The 21,023-nt window shown below is 45.8% G+C and overlaps 2 protein-coding genes and 1 pseudogene across 3 annotated transcripts; 2 read left to right on the forward strand and 1 right to left on the reverse strand.

Moving 5' to 3' along the window:
- Window positions 1-1,841: 1,841 nt before the first annotated feature.
- On the forward strand, window positions 1,842-3,323 carry LOC120670008 (annotated as a pseudogene). Its single transcript, XR_005673000.1, has 2 exons — window positions 1,842-2,494; window positions 2,558-3,323. The product of XR_005673000.1 is annotated as an uncharacterized LOC120670008 (transcript).
- Window positions 3,324-4,070: 747 nt separating this feature from the next.
- Window positions 4,071-14,416, reverse strand: LOC120670384 (sodium/calcium exchanger NCL1-like). The gene is made up of 7 exons (XM_039950471.1): window positions 14,203-14,416; window positions 13,933-14,121; window positions 12,791-12,987; window positions 5,256-5,401; window positions 4,862-5,129; window positions 4,447-4,761; window positions 4,071-4,347 (listed from the first exon to the last, which is right to left on the reverse strand). The coding sequence occupies exons 1-7, from the start codon at window positions 14,414-14,416 to the stop codon at window positions 4,099-4,101; spliced, it is 1,578 nt and encodes a 525-aa protein (XP_039806405.1). The 3' UTR covers window positions 4,071-4,098.
- Window positions 14,417-16,847: 2,431 nt separating this feature from the next.
- Window positions 16,848-20,017, forward strand: LOC120671492. Its single transcript, XM_039951837.1, has 2 exons — window positions 16,848-17,484; window positions 18,570-20,017. The coding sequence occupies exon 2, from the start codon at window positions 18,747-18,749 to the stop codon at window positions 19,749-19,751; it is 1,005 nt and encodes a 334-aa protein (XP_039807771.1). The 5' UTR covers window positions 16,848-17,484; window positions 18,570-18,746; the 3' UTR covers window positions 19,752-20,017.
- Window positions 20,018-21,023: the final 1,006 nt, after the last annotated feature.

Consider the following 21,023-nt stretch of genomic DNA (forward strand, 5'->3'; position numbering starts at 1 on the left):
TCCTAAAATGATCTCTTTCGTATCAGTACACCCCCTGTAGTGATGTAGATGATGCATGCAACCTCCCAGGACTCAAGGAGGGCAAGTCTTTCTTTGAAGTAAGTTGATCATTATCTGTTTTACTTGTGCCATATTGTGATGAGTAAAAACTTCATTTCTGTTGACAAACATTGGATTAAACTGTAAGTTGTGGACTTCTATTTGCCTTTATTTTTAAAACTTTATCCATCCTATCAATGCCCTGTTATCTGACAAATTGTTAGAATTCTTGTATTTCAGCATCTGATGGAAATATATCTCAAAGCAAGAGTGAAATCTATCATCTTGCTTTCCATTGATCACAAACCATCGATGGGTGATATATGTTTATGGCTGGATCCAATCATGGGATCCAAGTAATCATGGAATCGATGTTTCTTGTAGCTCCCAACCTACTATATCATCATATTGGCATTTCTATGCACTGCCAATTTGAAATCTGGCTAGACTAGCTTTGCCGTCTGAAGTCTGAACCGCCATTCGGGTTCCATAGACCGGACGCATTCGCCATTGCATTGTTAAGCCAGTCAGCTCTTTGTTATTAGATGATTTTGTGGACAGTCAGAAGATGATGTTGGATATGAAAAAGTAGGCCCTGTTTGACCAGCTTCATGTTTGGATAATCTGATACGGTGATCCTTCTTACTGATCTCCACTGGTATCTCATCTGGTTCTTCCCTTGATCTAGCTTCATTCCTATGGTTAGGAACATTGTCATGATACGGACTGGCGGACCTTATTATTTGGTTGTTTGGAAGTTGGGAGTATTTTTTGTTTCTGAAGACGGGAGAGTTGGGAGCAATTTTACGAATTAACCCTGCAATTTTTACCCAAACAAAATATAGCCCTGCGGATAGGCTCAACCAGCAAACGGCTCATCAATCTCCGCGACAAACCAACCCCCCCCCCCCCCCCCCCCCCCCGGGGGGGGCGCTCCTCGAGCCTCGCCGGAGGAGTGAGCCCTGACGCCATAGTCTCCGCTGCAGCCGTCGGAGTCGGAACCGGCTCCTCCCCTCTCACCGACCGGCCAGCCATCTGGCCCTCGCGATGAAGCTGTGAGCGGTATGCCGTATGCCCTCGTTGGCTCCGCCCCTACTCGTTCAGGTTTACCCGTTTAGGGATGTACGTAGTAATAATTAATTATGCAAACTTCTGTTCACATAACCAAAATCTACCATTAGTATTCATATTTTTTGAGTGTTAGTTGTAGTTTGTATATATTGTATATCTGATTCTTGAGTTAGTATGCCTTAGCATTTTCCTGAGAAGATTGCGCCCTTTTCCTGAACTTTTTACTTACCAGGACGCTTTACAAATCGATCCTTTCTTCAAATTTATGTTCTTTGTAAATGCGACCCGGATATTGAATATCGAACATGACTGCTGTGGCACAATTATTTTCTAGTATTCTATCATTACGAATTCGCAAGAATCATTACTCCGGAGAAGGCAATATCCTTGCAATTTGCCATAGTCCTGGTGCTATAATTGTTGTTTCTAATCATCTTTCCTGGTATTTTAGTATTAATTCGAATTTTAAACTGACCCTTGGCTTAGTTACAGTGTGATACTGATTATCAAATATATGGGGTTACTACCCTTGGCTGGAGCAAGTAGCATAACTGCATAAGTAGAGAGTAGGTTTTTTCTGGTCTGATGACTTTCTGGCGTTCATAGAATCTTCATAATTACATCGTACTTGGAACCTTCCACTTTGGTAGTTTTTTGGCACAAAAATTAGAAAGTATATACGTGCTATCTATTTCCATTTACTATCTGAAACTATGTGCCTTCTTTTGCAGTCTTGTTATGGCGCATCCTTTGTCTTGGTCAGACCTACCTCCGGAACTCCTAGGCCTTGTCCTCAAGCGCCTTCCAAACCTAGCTGATCGTGTTCGGTTGAGAGCAGTCTGCCACCCATGGTGCTCAAATGCTCTGTTGCAACCCCTACCTCCTCCGCTCCCATGGCTTGCCCTCCTCCGCTCCCATGGCTTGCCCTCCTCGATGGGACTTTCCTGAGCATACCAGATGGTGAAATTATCGAAATGCCTGTACCAGATGATGCTTGTTGCTATGGCTCTGTTGACAACTGGCTCTTCCTTGTGGACAGTGATGGTCAGTGCTCACTGATGAACCCTTTTTTGAGGACACACTAAAGCTTCCTGGCCTAGCCACTGGTTGGCATATACGGTTGCCTGGTTCCTCTGAGTTCAACCCTGATTTCTGCAAGTTGGCGGTTCCCTCACCCCTGGAGCCGCCACTGGTTCCTCTCATTGCCATCAGGCATGAGTCGTGGGGTCTTTGTATTTTCCAGCCACCAGATGTTACTGACACAATCCAAGGGAGCCGTTAGAACCCCTATAAGAGATTTCATTCTTTGGTGGAAAGTTGTATGCAATTGATTGCTTCAGGAAGCTCGTAAACATTGAGCTTGTCGAGGGCCTTGGACACATGCCGAAGATCTCATCTTTCAAATGCATCATTGACTGCTGTGATGATTTATCAAGTAGGCCTATAGCTACATCCAGTGATGAGGCGTATATAGTCAAGCCATACCTTGTTGAATGTGCTGGAAAATTGTTGATGGTGAGACGATGGATTCGTGGCTTACACCCTGCGCTGTGTATCGTTTATGATCATACTATTGCATTTGATATCTTTGAGGAAAACTTGAGCAGCAAGCCTTGTCGATGGAGAGGTGTCAACGATTTGGGTGGCCATGCTCTCTTTGTCAGCTCCAGTTCCTCCAAATCTTTTCCAGCTGGAGAAGGCAGTGGAGTTCAAGAGAATTGCATCTACTTCATGAATGAGTTTTCTGGGCTGAAACTGTTTGCAGATCCTCTTCATGACTCTGGTGTGTACAACATGAAAAAGGGAGTGATCAATCCTTTGCTGTCAGAGACTGCAGTAGTGTCGTCAAATCATGTTGGTCCGTGGCGTCCAACATGGCTCTTCCCAACTCAAGCAATGTGATAGGCTGCCTGGTATAAGTTCCTTTGCTGTGGGATTCCCTCTGTTCGGCTGGTAAAAAACCGGCTGATTTCGGCTGATTCAATAATGTTCTGTGAGAGATAATAATCGAAATAAGCTGAAACAAGCCGAACAAAGGGATTGTACTGGTCTCTGCTTATCTGCTATCGGTAAACTTTTGTTGAATGTTATTGTTATGTTAATAATAAGGTCTCTTAGTAAACTGTTGAAACTGCATGAGCATTTCTATTGTTTCTTTATTTTCAAATTTCCAACACTGTCAATTAAACCAGGCCTTTGCTTTGTCATCCTAATTATCTCCGTCGTGATGTACTTGAGCCTGTTTTCATTTTTCAAGCACTATTGGGAGTTTGGGACTCAATTTGTAACAGACTTCTCTTTAGCCTTCCATCTGGGAAGTTTCTATTAAAATGCCGAAATTATTTCGTGGGTTATCAGTAGTTTATCAATTTGACATGTTGTTGACTGCATGGGCATTGAGAGTAGCAAAGCTCAGCAGCGATATTCATTCTCATATGTACGGGTTTAGCCTACCATGCATTGTTCAAAATACGCTATATGGGTATTTGAGCGCTTGCCAAGTTATGGTATCCGTAAGTTTTTCTTCAGAGTGCTAAACAGTCAACGATTTGGGTGGCCAAGCGCCGTTCTTCCTAGTACAGTAGTACTCCTGCAGGATAAGAAGACGAGACACTCTGAGCGATTAACTCAGCTGTGTCAACTATAAGAGTGCAATCTGAGTTAGGATTTATGTAAAATGTTAGCACCGGGGATTTTGTTTTATTTTCACTGTGTGTTTAGCTGCATGAGTAACTGCTGCTTGTAGTTGTAGACAGCAATAATCATGCCATCAAGGGACTCTACGCTTGACTTACAGGCATTTGTTTGCGTTGGATCAAAATTTTTTCTTTACGATCCAGGTGTAACCAAATATTAACACTAAATTAGATTCTGAAGATTCTGCAAATTCACAATCTGAAATTCAAGAGAATATGGCGAGCTAGCTCAATGATCAGGAGCAGATGCTACAAATTAAAGTGACCGCCAATTAAGAAATCGATCTTAAGTCTATGACCAGTGGAAGACGTGGTCGAGGACGTAGACGACGACGAGAGAGAGGGGGTACAGTGTGTAGGCTACGAGGCAGGTCCAGAGCGGGAACGTCGTCCGGAAGCTGGTGAGGAGGCCCATGACGACGCAGACGAGGAGGACGATGAGCACCTCTGACGAGAACTCCCACGCCAGGTTCCTGACGTAGATGAGCGACAGGAACACGCCCAGGCACAGCGTGTTCTTCATGGTCACGCCGCTGTACAGCTGCAATTGGAATTGGAGTGATCGATCGGTGATCAGGAGACAGGAACGACCTGTGTGTTGTGCTCTGTGCGCGTGTGGCACGCAGTGATGTTCACCCACCTCAGAGAAAGTGAGAGAAGCCGTCCGCATCCTCTTGTTCCTGACGCACATGACCGAGGACACCGGCTCGCCGATGGAGTTGGTCACCAGCGGGAGCACGACGAAGGAGACGATGAAGGGCGGGATGCGCGTGGCATTGGAGATGTTCTGGACGGCGTCAACGAGCGGGTCGGCGGATGCGGCAGCCATGGCAGTGCCCAGGAGCATGAGCCCTACGGCTTTGGCGACCAACCACCCATCCGGGTCGGGGTCCTCCATTCTCTCCTCCTCCTCGTCGGGCCTGCCGACGAGCTCGGCGTACTCCTGCCAAGTCCTCTGCACAATCAACAGGAGGCTTGAGGCTAGACAGTCCTCTCAGATGTGCTACTGCATGATGCTTCAGCTCCAGAGCGAGCAGAGATTCAATTAATCATACCTCGTGGTAATCTCTGAAGAACTTGAAGGAGTCGCCGCTTGCTGCTGCCTCGCTGCTCATGGCTTTGTTGATCCATCTTTTCATCCCGGCGACGAACTCCTCCTGATTCACCATGTCTTTGCGAGACTCGTCGAGCTCGTGCATGACGTGATTGACGGCGTTCACCCTGTCAAAGTCGACATCCCCAAAGTTGATCCCGACGAGGAGGGCGTGCAGCTCGGATCGGGATAGCATACCGCTCTCATCCATGTCGATCTTGCGAAAAAACCTGCATTCATGCAACCATGCATGCGTGCCACCAGCACAGATAAAGGTTCGCAAGAGAACTGCGTGTGTTCTTCTTTAGACATCTCGTGGAAAAACAAGAAAAAAAGATGCCCAAGGTACCACACACTTTCTTATGACATCCTCATTGGGCGTCCCATCATCATTGCACAGCCGACCGAGCGACTGCATTTGGGCGTGCCTCAGGATCCCGGAGATCAGAAGCTTGTGCTTCACGTAAGCCAGCCTCCTCCCTTGGATCCATGGATGGGAAACCTGACACAATTCAAGTGTGGAATCCGTTACTCTGATGAATCCAAGTTGATTTTTACGATCTAATGAGTGATGAGCTAGATCAGATCGCGTTGTTAATCCTTACGGCCATTTTGATTTAGTAGATTGAGGGTCCATTTGGATGGGTAAAAATTGAGTGCTAAACTTTTGTATCTAATCCCTCCGTCTTGAAATATAAGGTATTAAAGAGTTTAAAATTTGTACCCAAATTTAAAGCATTCTAAAATTATTTGTACAAAAAATCATGCTAATCTTCTTGATTTTGGTGCTAGATTTATAAAAAAAATCAATTGTGGTGGGCTAAAAGATTAAAAAAAAGTATGCTACTCTTCTTAGTTTTGGTGTGGGCACTAAAAACAAAGCAATTGATTAACTAAATAGTGCACTAATGAGGGGTATATGCGTCTTTTCTATACCTCCATAATCTGTCTGCAAAAATTCAAAATACCCTATATTTCAGGACAAAGGGAGTATTATCACTCATAGCCTTGCTGAAAGTTTTTAATTCTTACTCGGTGCAAAAAAAAAAACAAGTCGCTTTAGAAATTTTAGGACAAATTAAGAAACAAATTAAGAAACACTACGAGAAACTTGAAGTTTGCCGAGTGCTCAACCTTTGCCGAGTGCATTGTTTCAGGCACTCGGCAAATAAGGTCTTTGCCGAGTGTCCCACAAAAAACACTCGGCAAAATAAATACACTCGGCAAACAGTTCTTTGCCGAGTGTACTATTTTTGGCACTCGGCAAAGATAAATATTTGCCGAGTGTATTTTTTTTACACTCGGCAAAGATTTTTTGCCGAGTGTATTATTTTTGGCACTCGGCAAAGATTATGATTCGTCGAGTGTTTTTTACACTCGGCAAAGAATTAAACTTTTTCCCACTTTCAACCTCAAAAATTTTTCTTCTCTCCACATACAACATGTGTTACTCCATGTTAAAATTTGGTACAATTTTATATTTGTTTGCTATATTTAATTTATTAACTACATTTCATACAATTTTTAAATTAAGTCAAATTTGAAATGCAATTGATTCAAATAATGGAATACAATGAGTAGAAAAATTATATTCATGTTATTTAGCCCAGCTTGAGGCCTTACTCATGAAATTAAAAGAAATTTCGAATATCTTGTTTAAGAAATATGACAACTAACATGTGTCCGAATGATTTTTAAATTTTAAAAAATGCAAATAAAGTCCAAAAATTATGAGATTTGTCATGATATGATGGCATCACATGTGGAGGGTGTGATAAAAAGTTGAGAAGATTTAGCACATTTTGTCATAACGACATTTACAAAATCGAAACATCTCACAAGAAGTATATGTGTGCTTGTATGTGAGAGAGTTAGTGAATGCATTTTTTGAACACAAACTTTTTTATATGAACTCATATGAAGTAACTTTATACTAAAGTCGTACAACTTGACAAAATATAAAATTTTGTATTTTCAACTTTTATATTTGAGATTGTTTAATACTTCAAAATCTCATTATAAGTTATCTAATTTGAAATTATAAATTTTAGAACTTCTAAATGGCTTCGTGTAGCAGAACCGCCCAAATTAAACCGGCTTAAGTGCGCTAACTATCATCTTAATGTTTAATCAAGTTACTGTGCACTTAAAACGATGTAATCCGGACGTCTGCCGGTTTAAGGATCGAAAAACACTGGAAGTCTCGCACGAAGACAAGCACAGATGATTACAAGCAGACAAAAGTTCTCAAGGTTAATTTACAAAGCGGAGTTATACAAACAAGTTTACGTAAAATATTAGAGTTCAAAATGCAGCGGAAACTAAATAGAAGTTGAGTTTAGAAAAACAACGATTACTACGATGACGTGAGGACGTCGCATCGAGCCCACCGATGTGAATCCTGGTTAGCTCCAGCCAGCAGCAGTTACCTGAAAACAGGGTGACAACAAACCCTGAGTATACTAATACTCAGCAAGGTTTACCCGACTAAGGGTATACTTAGCCCATTAACTAGACATGAAAGGCTTTTTGGCTCTGGAGTTATTTTGCTGAAAAGCAGCTAATACTGAATCCTTACTTTCAATATTTTAGCGTCAAATAAGTTGACCGCTATAACTTAGGTTTGCCTAGTACTCTAGAGCATACATGGTTGATCACATTATCTTTTCAGAGCACCACAACCATAACTCATATTCTCAACTTTTCATTCCCAATTCCATCATTTACTACGATGTGACAGAGAGATCAAGGTTCTCATATCCGCGAGTCACGGCGAATCGATTCGATTTAACCTTGCGAGGTGGACCTAACCAACACGGCACATATATGCCCCGTCGGGCTATACACACCAACCCTTCACATATGCACACCGAATAGGTGAACTGCCCTGCGACCCGGGACTGCTAGCCCCACCGATACCAACGAAGGGTCAGCCATGAGTTTGTATACTAGCTCCACTGGTGAAGACAGTATCAAGTCCGCCTACCGGTGCACATATGGTACTGAGCTTACCGGTTTCGACTACCTCCTACTCCCGGCATGCTGTTAGTACTGTTCAATCCTCGATCAATAGTGCCAACAACTGTACGGTCCTCAATCGACACAGGCGGAGGCTCACTTTCCATAACTTCCATATCCATAATCAATCCCTCTCCGCCCGGTCTTCATTTTTCCTTTCTTTTTCTCAAAGATTTGTTCTCCATTAACTTTTTCATAAGCAACAAAATCTATATCTCGCGAGTGACAGGAATCACTCGTCTTCTACCGAATCCTAATTAAGCATTGCAGTACTAACGACCTGTATACTAGTAGAGCGACTGAGGAAACCTAGGGATCATGCATCTAAGGTTCCAATCAACTCCTAGAACTTAAATCCACAATAATTATATAACAATTATTGAATACTGAAATTAAGGGTTATGCACCGGGGCTTGCCTGGGAGTAACACTAAACTAGTGTTAGTATTAACAAGGCCTGGGGCCCTTCTGACTTTGAGTTGGGTCTTCGGTTGCTTCCGCGGGTCCTTCACTCTTCAGGACGCGTCCACCCAACACCGTCTTGTGGTTTAGTTCCGCCAGCACGTGCTCCATTTCCACACGTGGTACATCTAGCGTACCTAAATGAGATACACCAAGGCAGAGGTTTGAATGCATGGAAGTGCAGTAGATGATACCGCAAAAAGGACAAGTAGGGCAGATACAAAGCCACGCTTGGATGGGTACGAACATGATGCACTGCAATGCGATACGATTAGGAATAAAGATATGACTGGGCAATCATTTATCGAGTAAGCACCGCATACACACTCAAAAGGCAACTGGGTTGGTGCTACAATACGAGAGTTCATTCAAGTATTTTAGCCTGAAGTGTTTCCTTCAAAACAACAGCTACTAAACTTGCTTCGCAGGATTAAACACAACCCTAGAGCAACATGGATTAAATCATGGACCTAACAGCAATTACTATCAAGCAAACCCAGACAAGGTACTTAAAACAACATCAACCTACTTAAAACAAACAACAACCTGGTCCTACAAGCTGGAAGGACTAAAACAGGAGCTTGTTTTGCGGAGAGTACACATGCAGGAAAAATTAACTAACAACAATTATAAGAGAAAGAGTAGCTAGGAGTCAATTAAAAGTAAGGACTTGACTTGCAGGGATGACCTAGCAACAAGAATTTATCACAAAAACATGATTTTGATAAAGCATGCCACATAAATTTTCCAACATTTCTTGCTACTAACAAAGCATTAAAACAACCCTAGCAAGGTAAACGAACACAATTAGATCTACCCAAAAGTGCACAAAACTAGCACCTGAAATTTTTTACAGTGGATTACACATGCAAGGAGTAAGCCACTGCAAATTTTTCCTGAATTTTTGAGCAACGGAACAACCGGCAACAATTAAACTAGCTTAAACGCAAACCATAAATTTAGCAGGGGTAAAAGTGACATTTACCATGCCCAAATATTTTTCTACTGAAGATCCTAATTTTATAAACCTAACAAAATTTATTTTGCATTTTTCTCATTTTTATTTATTTTTCTACAAAATCTTGAAATTTTCAGCCAAAAGATAATAAATAAAACATTAAAAAAGGGGGGCGGCTGACAGCCGGGCCCCACATGCAAGGGAGCCCAGGCCCGCTCCCCCATCCTTTGCTTCGCCCGCACGGGTGGCCGGCCGGCCGGCGCGCGGCTAGGCGGCCCGCGGCGGCCCTGGCTCCCGCCGGCGGCGGCCTGCCGGCGGCGTGGCTCGGCGGAACCGAGGCCAGGGCGCCCGGAGTGCGGGGCGCGCACGGGTAGGGGCGCACGCGCGGCATCGGCTGCGGCGCACACGGCAGGAGCGACGGCGCGGCGTCGGCGGCGGTGTTCCGGCCGCGGCAAGGCCAAGCGGGAAAAAGCGAGGCGGGGCGAGCATCAGGAAGGCCAAGCGGCGGTGGGGCGCGCGGTGGTGGCGCACGAGCTGGCGCAGAGTAGCCCCGCGACGTGCGCGCAGTGGGGGCGGCGCGGCCACGGCGGCGCGGCGGCGCTGTGGCGGCGGGGGCTCGGGATTCGGCCGGGGAAGAGGTCGGGGAGGGAGAGGAGTTCGCGGTGGAGCTCACCAGGGGCTTGATTTTGGGTTGAGAGGACCGGAGGTGGGGGTTCAATGGCGAGGGCGAGCTTCGGGGCGGACGACGAGGGTGGATGGCGGCGGCGGCCCGATTCCGGCCGGGTGGGGGCTCGGCCGAGCTCAGGGACGGGCGGAGGAGGTGGAGGGCGATGTTGCGCGGCTTCGGGTGCGGCGAATCGAAGCACGGTGATGCTGGAGGGTCGTCACGAACGCCGGCGCGGCGAGCGGCGGGCTAGGGTTGCACGGCTCGGCTCAGCTCGTCGTGAGCTCGGGAAAAGAGGAATGAATGGAAATGGATACGAACGTCGAGGAGAGCGGCGAAGCTTTGAGACGCGACGCTCGTCGCGATGGCCGACGCGTGGCCACGGACGTCGAGAAATGGCGACGGGCGGCGTGTCAAGCAGCGAACAGGGGAGGAGATGGAGCAAGGGCATTCCTGTAAATAATTCGAAGTTCCAAAGCCCAGTTCGTAAACTCACCTTTTCTCCTTCTTCAAGGCCTCAAATGGAAAACTTTTGAATACGAAAGTTGTTCAAAATTTCGAGATCTTCAACTTTTGTTTCAGGCACTTTTTCATTTGAACAAAGGTTTGAAAGATAATATTTAAAACTTGGGTGCATTTGAAAAAGTCCTATTCAAAGCAAAAATTAAAGATTTTCTTTAAATTTCGTGCTGAAACTTGAATTTTGGCCAAAATGAAAGTTGCAGAGGAAGAAAAGTTCTACAACATTGATGTTGGGCAAAAGTTGATTTAGAGCTCGGATTAGGGAGAAAAACAAGATCGAACGTAGCTCAGTCGAAAGTTACTATGCGAACTCAATTAGCGCTAATGACGAAGATTAGCCTTAACTAGCGATCAAGCACAATGTTAGTGTCAAAATTAACACCGGGGTGTTACACTTCGGATGTAAATAAATTCTATACCAAAGTTGTAGAGCTCGACGGGATCTAAAACTTTGTAGTTTACAACTTTTTCATTTGAACTCATTTGCTTGTATTAAAATGCATTAGAAGTCAGTTAAAGAAACACGCCACGTCATCAATCCAAGTCTTTAAAATGCAGCTCTCCCATTGGTCCAGATTTCATGAGCCGGATTCCCCCCTCCTCTCTCTCGCAAGTCATCTCTCCCAGGCGTTGCTCATAAAAAAAGTCATCTCTCCTAGGCAACCTCTTATTTCGCCGGCCTCTTCCTCTCCTCTCTCTCTCTCCGACGGCGACGGAACCGGCGGCGTCGAGCCCCAGGCCGGAGAGAGCTCCTCACCGACCACCTCCCTCCCTGGCCCTCTCCCTCTCGTTGCTCCTCTCCTTCCCCCTCCGCTCACCCCTCACCGGAATAGATTGACCGGTGAGGAGGGGCGGCGGGGCGAGGAGCGGTGGCTGTGGCCAACTAGCGAGGCGGCTCGCAGCGCGGCGGTGTGCAAGCGGAAGAGGAGCAGCAGCGGCTCGCGGGGGCGACACGCGGGTGCCGAGCGGCGGCGTGCCGGGGCGACGTGCATGGGCGGAGCGGCGACGCGCGGGTGCCCAGCGGCGGCGCGCGGGGTGCGACGCGCAGGGGCGGCACGACGGCGTGCGGGGGCGACGCGCGTCGACGGCCCAGCCGTGCGGTGGCAGAGCGGCTAGGGGGCTCGCCGCCAGCCCGCGCAGCGGCCATGGCGAGGGCGCGCAGCAGAGGCGGCGAGGGGGCGCACGGCTGGGCGGCGACAAGCGTGGCGGCGGTCAAGGGGAGGTGGCGGCGGTCAAGGGGAGGCGGCGGCGGTGGCGTGGTGGTGGTGGTGGCAGTAGCGGCGGCGGTGACGTAAGGGTGCCGGCCGAGCGCGCGTCGATGCTTTTTTTATATATATTTTTCAAAAATCTTTGCCGAGTGTCAGTTACAACACACGGCAAATATGCCACGTGGTATGCGGTCCTGAGATGGCCGCTTTTTTTTCGTGAGCTGGGAAAGACACACGGCAAAAGGTTTGCCGAGTGTCCGATAAAGAACACACGGCAAAGGTCCTATTTGCCGGCCGATCTATTTCGTGAGCTGTTTGGTGTGTATCTGGGCCTTTGCCGTGTGCCTTGCCACATGGCAAACAGCCTGTGTCCGGTAGTGAAAGTGGTAAAATGGTCTTATTTGTCTCTATTTATTAGCCATATTTGACACTAATTAATTTTTACATATACATGCAAAGACTAAATAGGGTAAGATGTTGTGTTTTTAGAGACAAAATTTGAATCCTAGAATGACTTGTTTTTTTAGGACGGAGGGAGTAGCTAAAGTTTAGTCACTCTATTAGCGTTTCTGTTTGGAGGGGCTAGTGTTAAAGTTTAGCAGTTTTGGGTATTAACACTTGGATCCAGAGGCGGGCTTAGGATTGGAAGAGTGGGTATTCAAAAACCCAAAATCTACAAAAACTTAAGGTCAGTCTCAGTGGGAGTGTTATAGCAATGTCATGAGCATTAAATTTGCTGACATGGCAATGTTTTTATGAAGGGAGAGGATGGAGAGTGTCATGGATTGTGAGAGGAGTGTCATCCATGACACTCCTCCGGCTCGATTACCTAGTTTATGGTTTTGGTAACTGTGTCGATGACACTCCCACTGAAACTGGCCTAACTGGTTTAACAATATTTTTTGGCAAATATGTTCTTGATTACTTTTGATTAGTAAAAATGATGGGTATTCAATGAATATCATGAATACCTCCTAGGCCCGCCCCTGCTTGGATCCAAACATCCTGAATGAAGTTGGTCCTAAACGTATGTGGGATTTTGTCACGTAAGACACCTGACCTGATACGAGCAGTAGGAAAGCACGAGCGAGAATGATACGATCAGGGCCAGCAGGATAGCTGGGCGCTGCCCATGATGATGGGTCTTCATCATATTCGGAAACCCAGCAATGATGAAGGGAACAACTGATATCGCCATGATCCGTGCTAGGTAGGTGGTCAAATCAGTCGACACGCCGGTGCCCTCAGCCAAGTTATCTTTTAGTAATTTTTTGGAGGAACTTTCAGTAATTAATAAAAACGTGTTCACAAACTACACAATATAATAGTCGTCTCAGGAACGCCAGCATCAGTTAATCTTATATTCTGATGAGCTCCAAAACCGATTTATGGTATCCTCTCTCTCTCGGCCGCGAAAGAAAAGGAAAAAAATCTCACACCTCTTTCTATGTAGCTTTCTTTTATATAATTACAGATATAGTTCTTTTTGTGTAACATCAATAAGGGAGGTATTTTTGATAGGTGACATTAAAACTTTTTGATCAACTGGAATCTCATAGATTTGAAACATGAGAGAGTAATATGAAATAAGAATTCCTTAATACATTGTTCTACTTCAGAGGTTGCTGCTGAACCAACATCAAACTGCCTCCATAGAAAAACTTCACTAAGGCTAATACAAATCCATTGTATCATGCACGTGATTGTTTCTTAAGAGTCTCAAGACAATTAATCTGTGTCTATGCATGCAAATGGACCGAGAACAAGTATCATATAAAATAACTCTATCTTAAAGCTAAAGTGCGGATTCAAACTATTAGGTTAGTCTCAGTAGGGAGTCATCGCACAGTTATCAAGATTGAAAACTTATAACCGAGCTGGAGGAGTGTCATAGTGATAAAACTCCTCTCTCATCCATGAAACATCCCCTCCTCTTTCCTCATAATAACTCTACCATATTAGGAAATTTGCTGATGTGGTATAAAATTTAATGCTCATGATATACTCCTATGAAACTACTATATATTGAGACTGGCCTTAGATTTCGTGGTCAAGCAGCTGTATCTCCATGATGACACAACATTTCCCTCTCTTCATATTAATGTGTATCATGATACTAACTGGGATTAGCGTAATGATGAGTTGGTAACACATATCCCCTACTCCCAGTTTTTATTCCCAACTTCCTGGAAGGTCACGCACCTGTCAAGCTGAAGCCCTTGGAGTGAACTGAATCCACTGCAACACCGTTTGGCGCAATGTCACACTTGCCCACAACGACGCAGGTTCCCCAAAACAGGGTGAGAAGAAAAACGGTGGAACCAGCAAGCAGCCCCATCCCCGTCAGGACCTGACTCTGCGCTGTGTCTCTACTGCTGGACAGGCCGGATACTGTCGATATGCCATTGAACAAGCAGATCAGAATTACACTTCATTGGAAAGGAAAGCGGGAAACTAAAAGAAGGAACGAACCGAGCACGATGAGCGCTTCAGGAAGGGCACCGAGTATGGGGAGGAGGAGGCCGCCGACGAGACCCGGACCCAGGATCTCGAGCAGCAGCTCGCTCCCGTCGGACAGGTACTGGGCCCCAGTGTACATCAAGAACCCGTAGGTGAGCACCAGGAAGAGGTTTCCAAGCACGGTTGTAGTGCACGGGATGAACCCGTAGGACTGCTGGCACCTCATGGCAATGGCAAGCATGGCAGCGAGGAGAGACGGCCGCAACCAAGGGAAAGAGAGGACAATAAATCAGCAGGATGCCAGGGACACGGAGGACGGTGAAGCGTTGGAGATGGATGGGGCGGCTTTCCTTTATTGTTGTATATACTGAAGGATGCTTGCTTCCCCCGACACTGTGGATGCCTTTATTCCTTGTGTGAATTAAGGGACTACTGTCTACTATAACCAATGCATTCCCTTCACGAGCCCGAGCCTCCGCCGGTCCGTCCGTGTAAAAGACCGACTATGCAATCAAACCGGTGATCTTCACGAATGATCTGTCAAGTATTGCTCCTCCAGGATCTTTTGTAGCTCTCATTTCTCTATTGTTATCACTTGCTTTGTGCTTACCATACTCCTATTTGTGCTTTAAGACCAGTTTTTTTTTTCTGTGAATTGGTCTTGCTAACGATCCTGGAAATGTTAATGTAACCGTCGCTGTTTATGGTCTGTAAGCTTTGATCAAGGTGACGTGTGAAGATTCTGTTGCAGAATATTGAAGATCTTTATTTTTGCTAGCGTTGCTGCTGCTATTGATGTTTGGCGCCTGTCAGCCTGAGAAACAAGCCTTGCTTACGTCGCTCTTTCCTCTGTTCAGAGCTGCTGCTTCTGTTAAAAAAAAGACTATACTGTCGAAATTGATCAAAACTGCGATGTTGCTGCTGCCTGATCCCAAATCATGCTTGTCCGTGGTTCAGCGGTACGAGGTGGGGAGCAGCAAAGCATGGAAGAACCTGAGGGGCTGTTTGGATGGAGCCTGGCAGGCAGCGATCCCAGTCTCAGGCGACTGAAATTAGATGCCTAGGCTCGCTGCCTGCGCCGGACAGCTTTGCCAGGTCACCAAGCAAATAAGCCCTAAATCCGCTAATCTCAGAATTTTTTGGAAGTTGAGGACGAGATCAGGCAATGGAGCGATCTTTTGAGGAATCATTCTTGGTCGACAGGTATTGTTTGAACTGTACGGTACACTGCAGCAGTGCCGTCTGCTAAGGGTGCGTTTAGTTTCCAAAAAAATTTGGAAATTTTTACAACACTAATTAGGAGTATTAAATATAGATTAATTATAAAACTAATTATACAGATAGACAAAAAATCGCTAGATGAATCTATTAAGCCTAATTAATCTATCATTAGAGTTTGTTTACTGTAGCACGATATTGTCTAATCATTGCATAATTAGGTTCAGCAGATTCATCTCGTGATTTCACACGGAGGTTATGGAATGAATTTATCAGTTATCCATATTTAATACTTCTAATTAGTGATTAAACGTGAAGTTACTGTAGAGTAGAAATTTTTTATCCAGTATTCCCAATATTTCGCATTTATCGGTATTCCCAATATTTTGTATTTATCGGTATGGTCCGATAAATTTTATTTACCAGAACTGTAAACCCTGCTGTCAATCTTAACTTCGTGACACATTGCCCACGATGCTCCGAGAATACATATACACATATAAGTATATAAATAATTGTATGTAAGTTGCTTATTCTAAACAAAACTTCTATATGAAGCGATACATGCATCAAGAAAAGACGTATCTATTTTTTCTGAACACAATAATTCTTTGAAAATAGTAAATAACTAGTTGGGCTAGTTGTTTATTACTTTAGACATTTATTTAATCTTATACACTTAGGAAGAGGTTTATAGATGGCAATGAGAAAATCGGTGACTTAAAGGAATTTCAATGTCACGTGAACACGCGTTAAAAACAAAGAACGTGAGCATGTTTTCCCAAATACGACAATTGCTCAGTATTAGACAACTAATCCAGCTGTTTGCTTATTTTATGGAAAATTCCCACATAGGTTGACACGCGATGAAACAAGACCATTCGACTATAAGATACTTCAACACGATCAACATTTGGCATGATATGAGTGACAAATGGCGCTCATACTATCACGTTATTTCAGCATGTCGGACATTTGGCATGGGACATGACGTGTGGTGCTTCGTGCCGACCCAGATTCTCTGAAGTGCTGAAGCAAAGTCAGCTAAGCTGTAGCGGTGACTTTTCGGTGCATTTCCGGCCGCCCGTTCGTAGATGGATGCATGAGATCTATAGCTACAGCATCCGTGATACAGCAACTTGTGAACAGTAAAGAACGTCAGGCTACTGCTTACATAGACACATTTTACTGTCCATTTTTGTGACTTTGCTTCAGCACGTTAGAGAAGTTGGACCCACTTCGTGCTACCACAATATTCCAGTATGTCAGACATCTAACACGAGATATGACGCATGGTGCTTCATGCTATTGCATTAATTTAACGGGCCGAACAACTGGCATGGATGTTGCCAGATGGTATCTATCCTCTCTTTTGCCAGCTCAGGTGACAGGCTATTTAAGTTGCTTGTAACCCCATTCTACCTTCACCCAAGACCAGAGAAGCCCTCACTAAATCGGCGATGTGAACCTCTCGCCAGAGAAACCACCGATTGGGCAGCCCGCTCCACTAGGAACATCTATTTCTCGCTTGTGCTATTGCGAGCCGAACCATCGCAGGCGCCCCTCGCTCCTGCCGCCGGTCATCTTCCCCGTCTCTAGCGGCTCCCATCGCCAAATCCATCGCCCGGTGCCACCCCCGCCTGATAGAATGCCGCTCCCCACTCGATCCCTGGCCCACTAGTTATCAAGCCGCCGCCCCGCAACCCGTCACCACCACCGGGCTTTCCTTCCACCCCCTCCCCCTTTTCTTAAGCCGCCGGTGACAACTGCCCCCCCCCCCCCCCCCCCTCCCCAGCAACCACACCCTCCCGAAGTCCGGCCGCTAGAGCTCCGCGAGGAAGAGGCACAATACGTGTGTGACGTCGCGAGCTCTACTCGCGCGCGAGGAATAGATTTCCCCCTTCTCTCCCTACTCTACTACCACCACCAGCAGCAGCAGACGTCATCTGCTTGCGCGCAACTTCATTTCCGCAGACTATCCTTGAGAGGTCGTGATCTCACACTCCTTGCCTCTTGTGGGAAGGTTATTTCCTATCTTCGCCCCCCCCCCCCCTCGATCGACAGAGATTACAGCCGGTTAGCCTTCAAATCCTTATTCTTAAGTTGTTTCCTTTGTTTTCATCCGAATTATGCATTTTTTTTAGTTTTTAGTTGATGTGTTTTGTGGGAAGTTTTTAGATTCGGATCTGTTTGGATGGACTAAAGTTGAGTGCTACACTCTAGCATTTATTAGCACTCATATCCCTGCTAAATTTTTTTAAATCTTGTCTAAAGTTTAGTCCAATCCATTAGTATTTATATTTTGATGGGCTAATGTAATACTAAGATTTAGCACTTGGATCTCACACTCCTTGCCTCCGTGGGGAGTTGATTTCCTATCTTTGAGCCCCCCCCCCCCCCCCCCCCCCCCCGTTTGATCGACAGAGATTACAGCCGGTTAGCCTTCGAATCCTTATTCTTGAGTTGTTTCCTATTTTTTTCTTCCGAATTATGGATTGTTTTTGTTTTTAGTTGATGTGTTTTGTGGGAAGTTTTTAGATTCGGGTCAGTTTGGATGGACTAAAGTAGAGTGCTACACTCTAGCATTTGTTAGCACTTATATCCCTGCTAAATCTTTTTTTGGCTTTTCTAAAGTTTAGTCCACTCCATTAGTATTTCTATTTTGATGGGCTAATGTAATACTAAGATTTAGCATATTTTTGTATTATCACTTGGATCTAAACATCCCTCAGTTACTGTAAGCATGTAGCTTCCTGGATATCATTTTTTGGCTTTGTAAGTAGGACAGATTGACCCCTCCAGGGCAGTGACAATTTCTCCCTCTGTTTAGCAATCAGTCCACCATAACTTAATATGGGACATTGTAAACTATTTCCATCTGTCTATGTAATTACTGATAATGTGCTAAACCCCAATCTGAATTCTAAGAATTTCAATGGAATGCTGCAAATTCTGAACGAAGTAGTTATGCCATATCATAAGCATCTTCTACTGAAACTAGTCTGAGAAAATGACCATCATTTATGTAAATAAACTTTCGAAGTTTGTACTCTGTATCTTTCATGTAAATAATTTTGGCTTAGCTCACCGTCTTTGCCAATTACAAGGGGTATATATTTGTTGAACTCTGAAGTCTGAACCCTATGTCATTTTTCTCTTAGGCCTGAAATCCTCCGCACGATGGCTGCTGCACAATCTTCATCTTGGTCAGACCTCCGGCCAGAACTTCTGGACCTTGTCCTCAAGCGAGTCCCCTCCCTCGCTGACCGTGTTCGAGTGCGAGCAGTGTGCCGGTCATGGCGCAACAACGCTAAACTGCAACTCCTGCCTCCGCTTCCATGCTGTCCCTCCTTGATGGGACATTCCTCAGCTTTCCGGGTGGTGAAATTCACCGTATGCCGGTACCAGGTGATGCTCGTTACCATGGATCCTTCGACAATTGGCTCTTCCTCGTGCACAGTGATGGCAGGTGCTCGTTGATGAACCCTTTCTCCAAGACTACGCTACAGCTTCCTAAGTTGGCCACTATCTGGCCTTATGAAATGGGGAACCCTGCAGAACACCCAGTGTTCTTCAAGTTTGTTGGGCCATCCTCCCTGGACATGTCACCGGATTCCCTGTTAGCTGCAATGATCGTCGACAGTCCTCATCGCAGCAGGATCTGCATCTGCCAGCCCCCGGTTGCCACTGACAAACTGAGGAAGAACCATTGGGACCACATCGACGACGTCGCGTTCTTTGATGGGAAGCTGTACGCCCTCATTTCCGGGAAGCTCATCGTCCTCGAGATTGTCGAGAAGCACAAACGCCAGCCGAAGATCTCATCCATCAAATGCGTGTCTGACAACGTTTGCAACTTAACCATTGCTGATTCATACGATGGGAGGTACTTCTGCCCCTCTTGGGAGTACCTGGTCGAATCTGCCGGTAGGCTGCTGCTTGTGGTCCGGAGGGTTGGCATCCTGCGCCCTCTGCTGCCGGAGCGCAACGCGTTGCAGCATGGGCGCACTCTCTCGTTCGAGGTGTTCGAGGTCGACCTGACCAGCAGCTCCTGCCGGCAATGGACGAGAGTGAGCTCTTTGGCAGGCCAGGCGCTCTTCATCGGCACGTACTCCAAGTCTGTCCCTGCAGCGGAATGTGGCGGTTTACCTCAGGAGGACTGCATCTACTTCACCTGCGACTACTCCAGAAGTTGCCGAGGTCCTCCTCCGGATCCTCTCCGTGACTCCGGTGTGTTCAACATGAGAACTCGGATGGTCACGCCGCTGCTGCCGGAGACCACAGTGGTGCGGCGTGTTGCCCAGGGGTGCCCGACATGGTTTTTCCCTTCCGGAGCTGTGTGATCCGGATTCCATTCACCGTAGCATGTGCTTTGGCTTTGTTGTTTCAGGATTCTCGTGTGTGTGTACTTCTAGCTTGAAGCCTTGCTTGATCTGCTTAAGTTTATTTTGTTGCTTATATATATGGTGGTCACCATTAAGTTATTAATTGTAGTATTTTGTTGTCCATTCAGAATAAATTTCAACAAGCAAGTTTGTATGTACACACATATTAAGTTCAGTTTGCATTCTGGACGGGTTTAGCTCTACATAAAGTTCAGCTTTATCTGTGTGTTTTTTTAATGATTTTCTTCTTCATGTAAGCTCATCGACGATGGGGTTACAGCCATTCATTTGACCTGAATGCTTGCGTACTCTACTTTTACCTCATCATGTTAGAACTAACGGATCGACTAGAGGCAGACCAGTGGGTGGTTCTTCACTAACTTGGGTAAACAACATGAGTGTCTTTACATCTGAATGAGAGAGAGATAGAGGGAAGAGTACAGACCAGACGCCGAAGAGCCGACCTCGAGGTTGTTGGCCATGGCGGAGTCGTGGGCGCGCCGGAGTAGTCTGAGGTCGAGGGCGATGGCGGCATGGCATAGCGGCGGTGACGTCGCGGTGCAGGGGTGGCGGCTTCCCGTCGCTTCAGCATCTCTCGCAGATTATATCACGGCTAGGGTTTTTCGGTGAGATTCTGGACGGCGATGAACCTCGTGTGCCGAGCCCCAAACCCCCACCAAGAACCGCCCCGAAGAATTTTGAACCCTGTGCAAAATCCTAGTTAAGGCCTAAACTTAAGTGCTGAAAATGAAACAATGACCATTCATACTATAAGTTCACAGCAACATAAGCTAAAACCAGAACTATACCATTGCTTGAATGTGTTGATAATTTTTACTCGAAAAAACATCATACGCATACATAATCTTCACTTGAAAAAAGCAACATTTTTGTAGTTTCCCTGGAAATTTGAACACTACATTAATAAAAGTAAATGATGCACTAATCAACATTCAATACCAAATAAAAAACATGAAAGAAAAGAAAATGCATGAGATGGCTTGGCCGCTTAAACTCGTTAGACGCCAAGAGCCAACATGGCCGAACAGGGTAGAAGGGCACAGGCTGGGCGTTGGTGATTGACGCTGCCGTCCTCAACTTGCTTGCCCTCACGCTACACTTGGACTTGGGAGCAGAGGGAGCTAAACAGTATTCGAAGAGCGGGAGCAGGGGAGCTGAACAGCATTGGAAGAGCAGGGTGCAGGGCGCCAGCGCCGCAAGGGAAGATGC

Source organism: Panicum virgatum, chromosome 4N (genome assembly GCF_016808335.1).
Source record: "Panicum virgatum strain AP13 chromosome 4N, P.virgatum_v5, whole genome shotgun sequence".
Taxonomy (NCBI): domain Eukaryota; kingdom Viridiplantae; phylum Streptophyta; class Magnoliopsida; order Poales; family Poaceae; genus Panicum; species Panicum virgatum.

What these genes read in the sequence shown, in the direction of transcription:
- LOC120670384 (XM_039950471.1), bottom strand. Translation starts at nt 14,416, where the DNA reads ATGAGGTGCCAGCAGTCCTACGGGTTCATCCCGTGCACTACAACCGTG. An exon ending in TGAAGCGCTCATCGTGCTCG is followed by an intron (nt 14,122 to 14,202) that starts GTTCGTTCCTTC and finishes GCATATCGACAG; the next exon opens with TATCCGGCCTGTCCAGCAGT. An exon ending in TTTCCTACTGCTCGTATCAG is followed by an intron (nt 5,402 to 12,790) that starts GTCAGGTGTCTT and finishes GAATTGTGTCAG; the next exon opens with GTTTCCCATCCATGGATCCA.
- LOC120671492 (XM_039951837.1), top strand. Translation starts at nt 18,747, where the DNA reads ATGCTGTCCCTCCTTGATGGGACATTCCTCAGCTTTCCGGGTGGTGAA.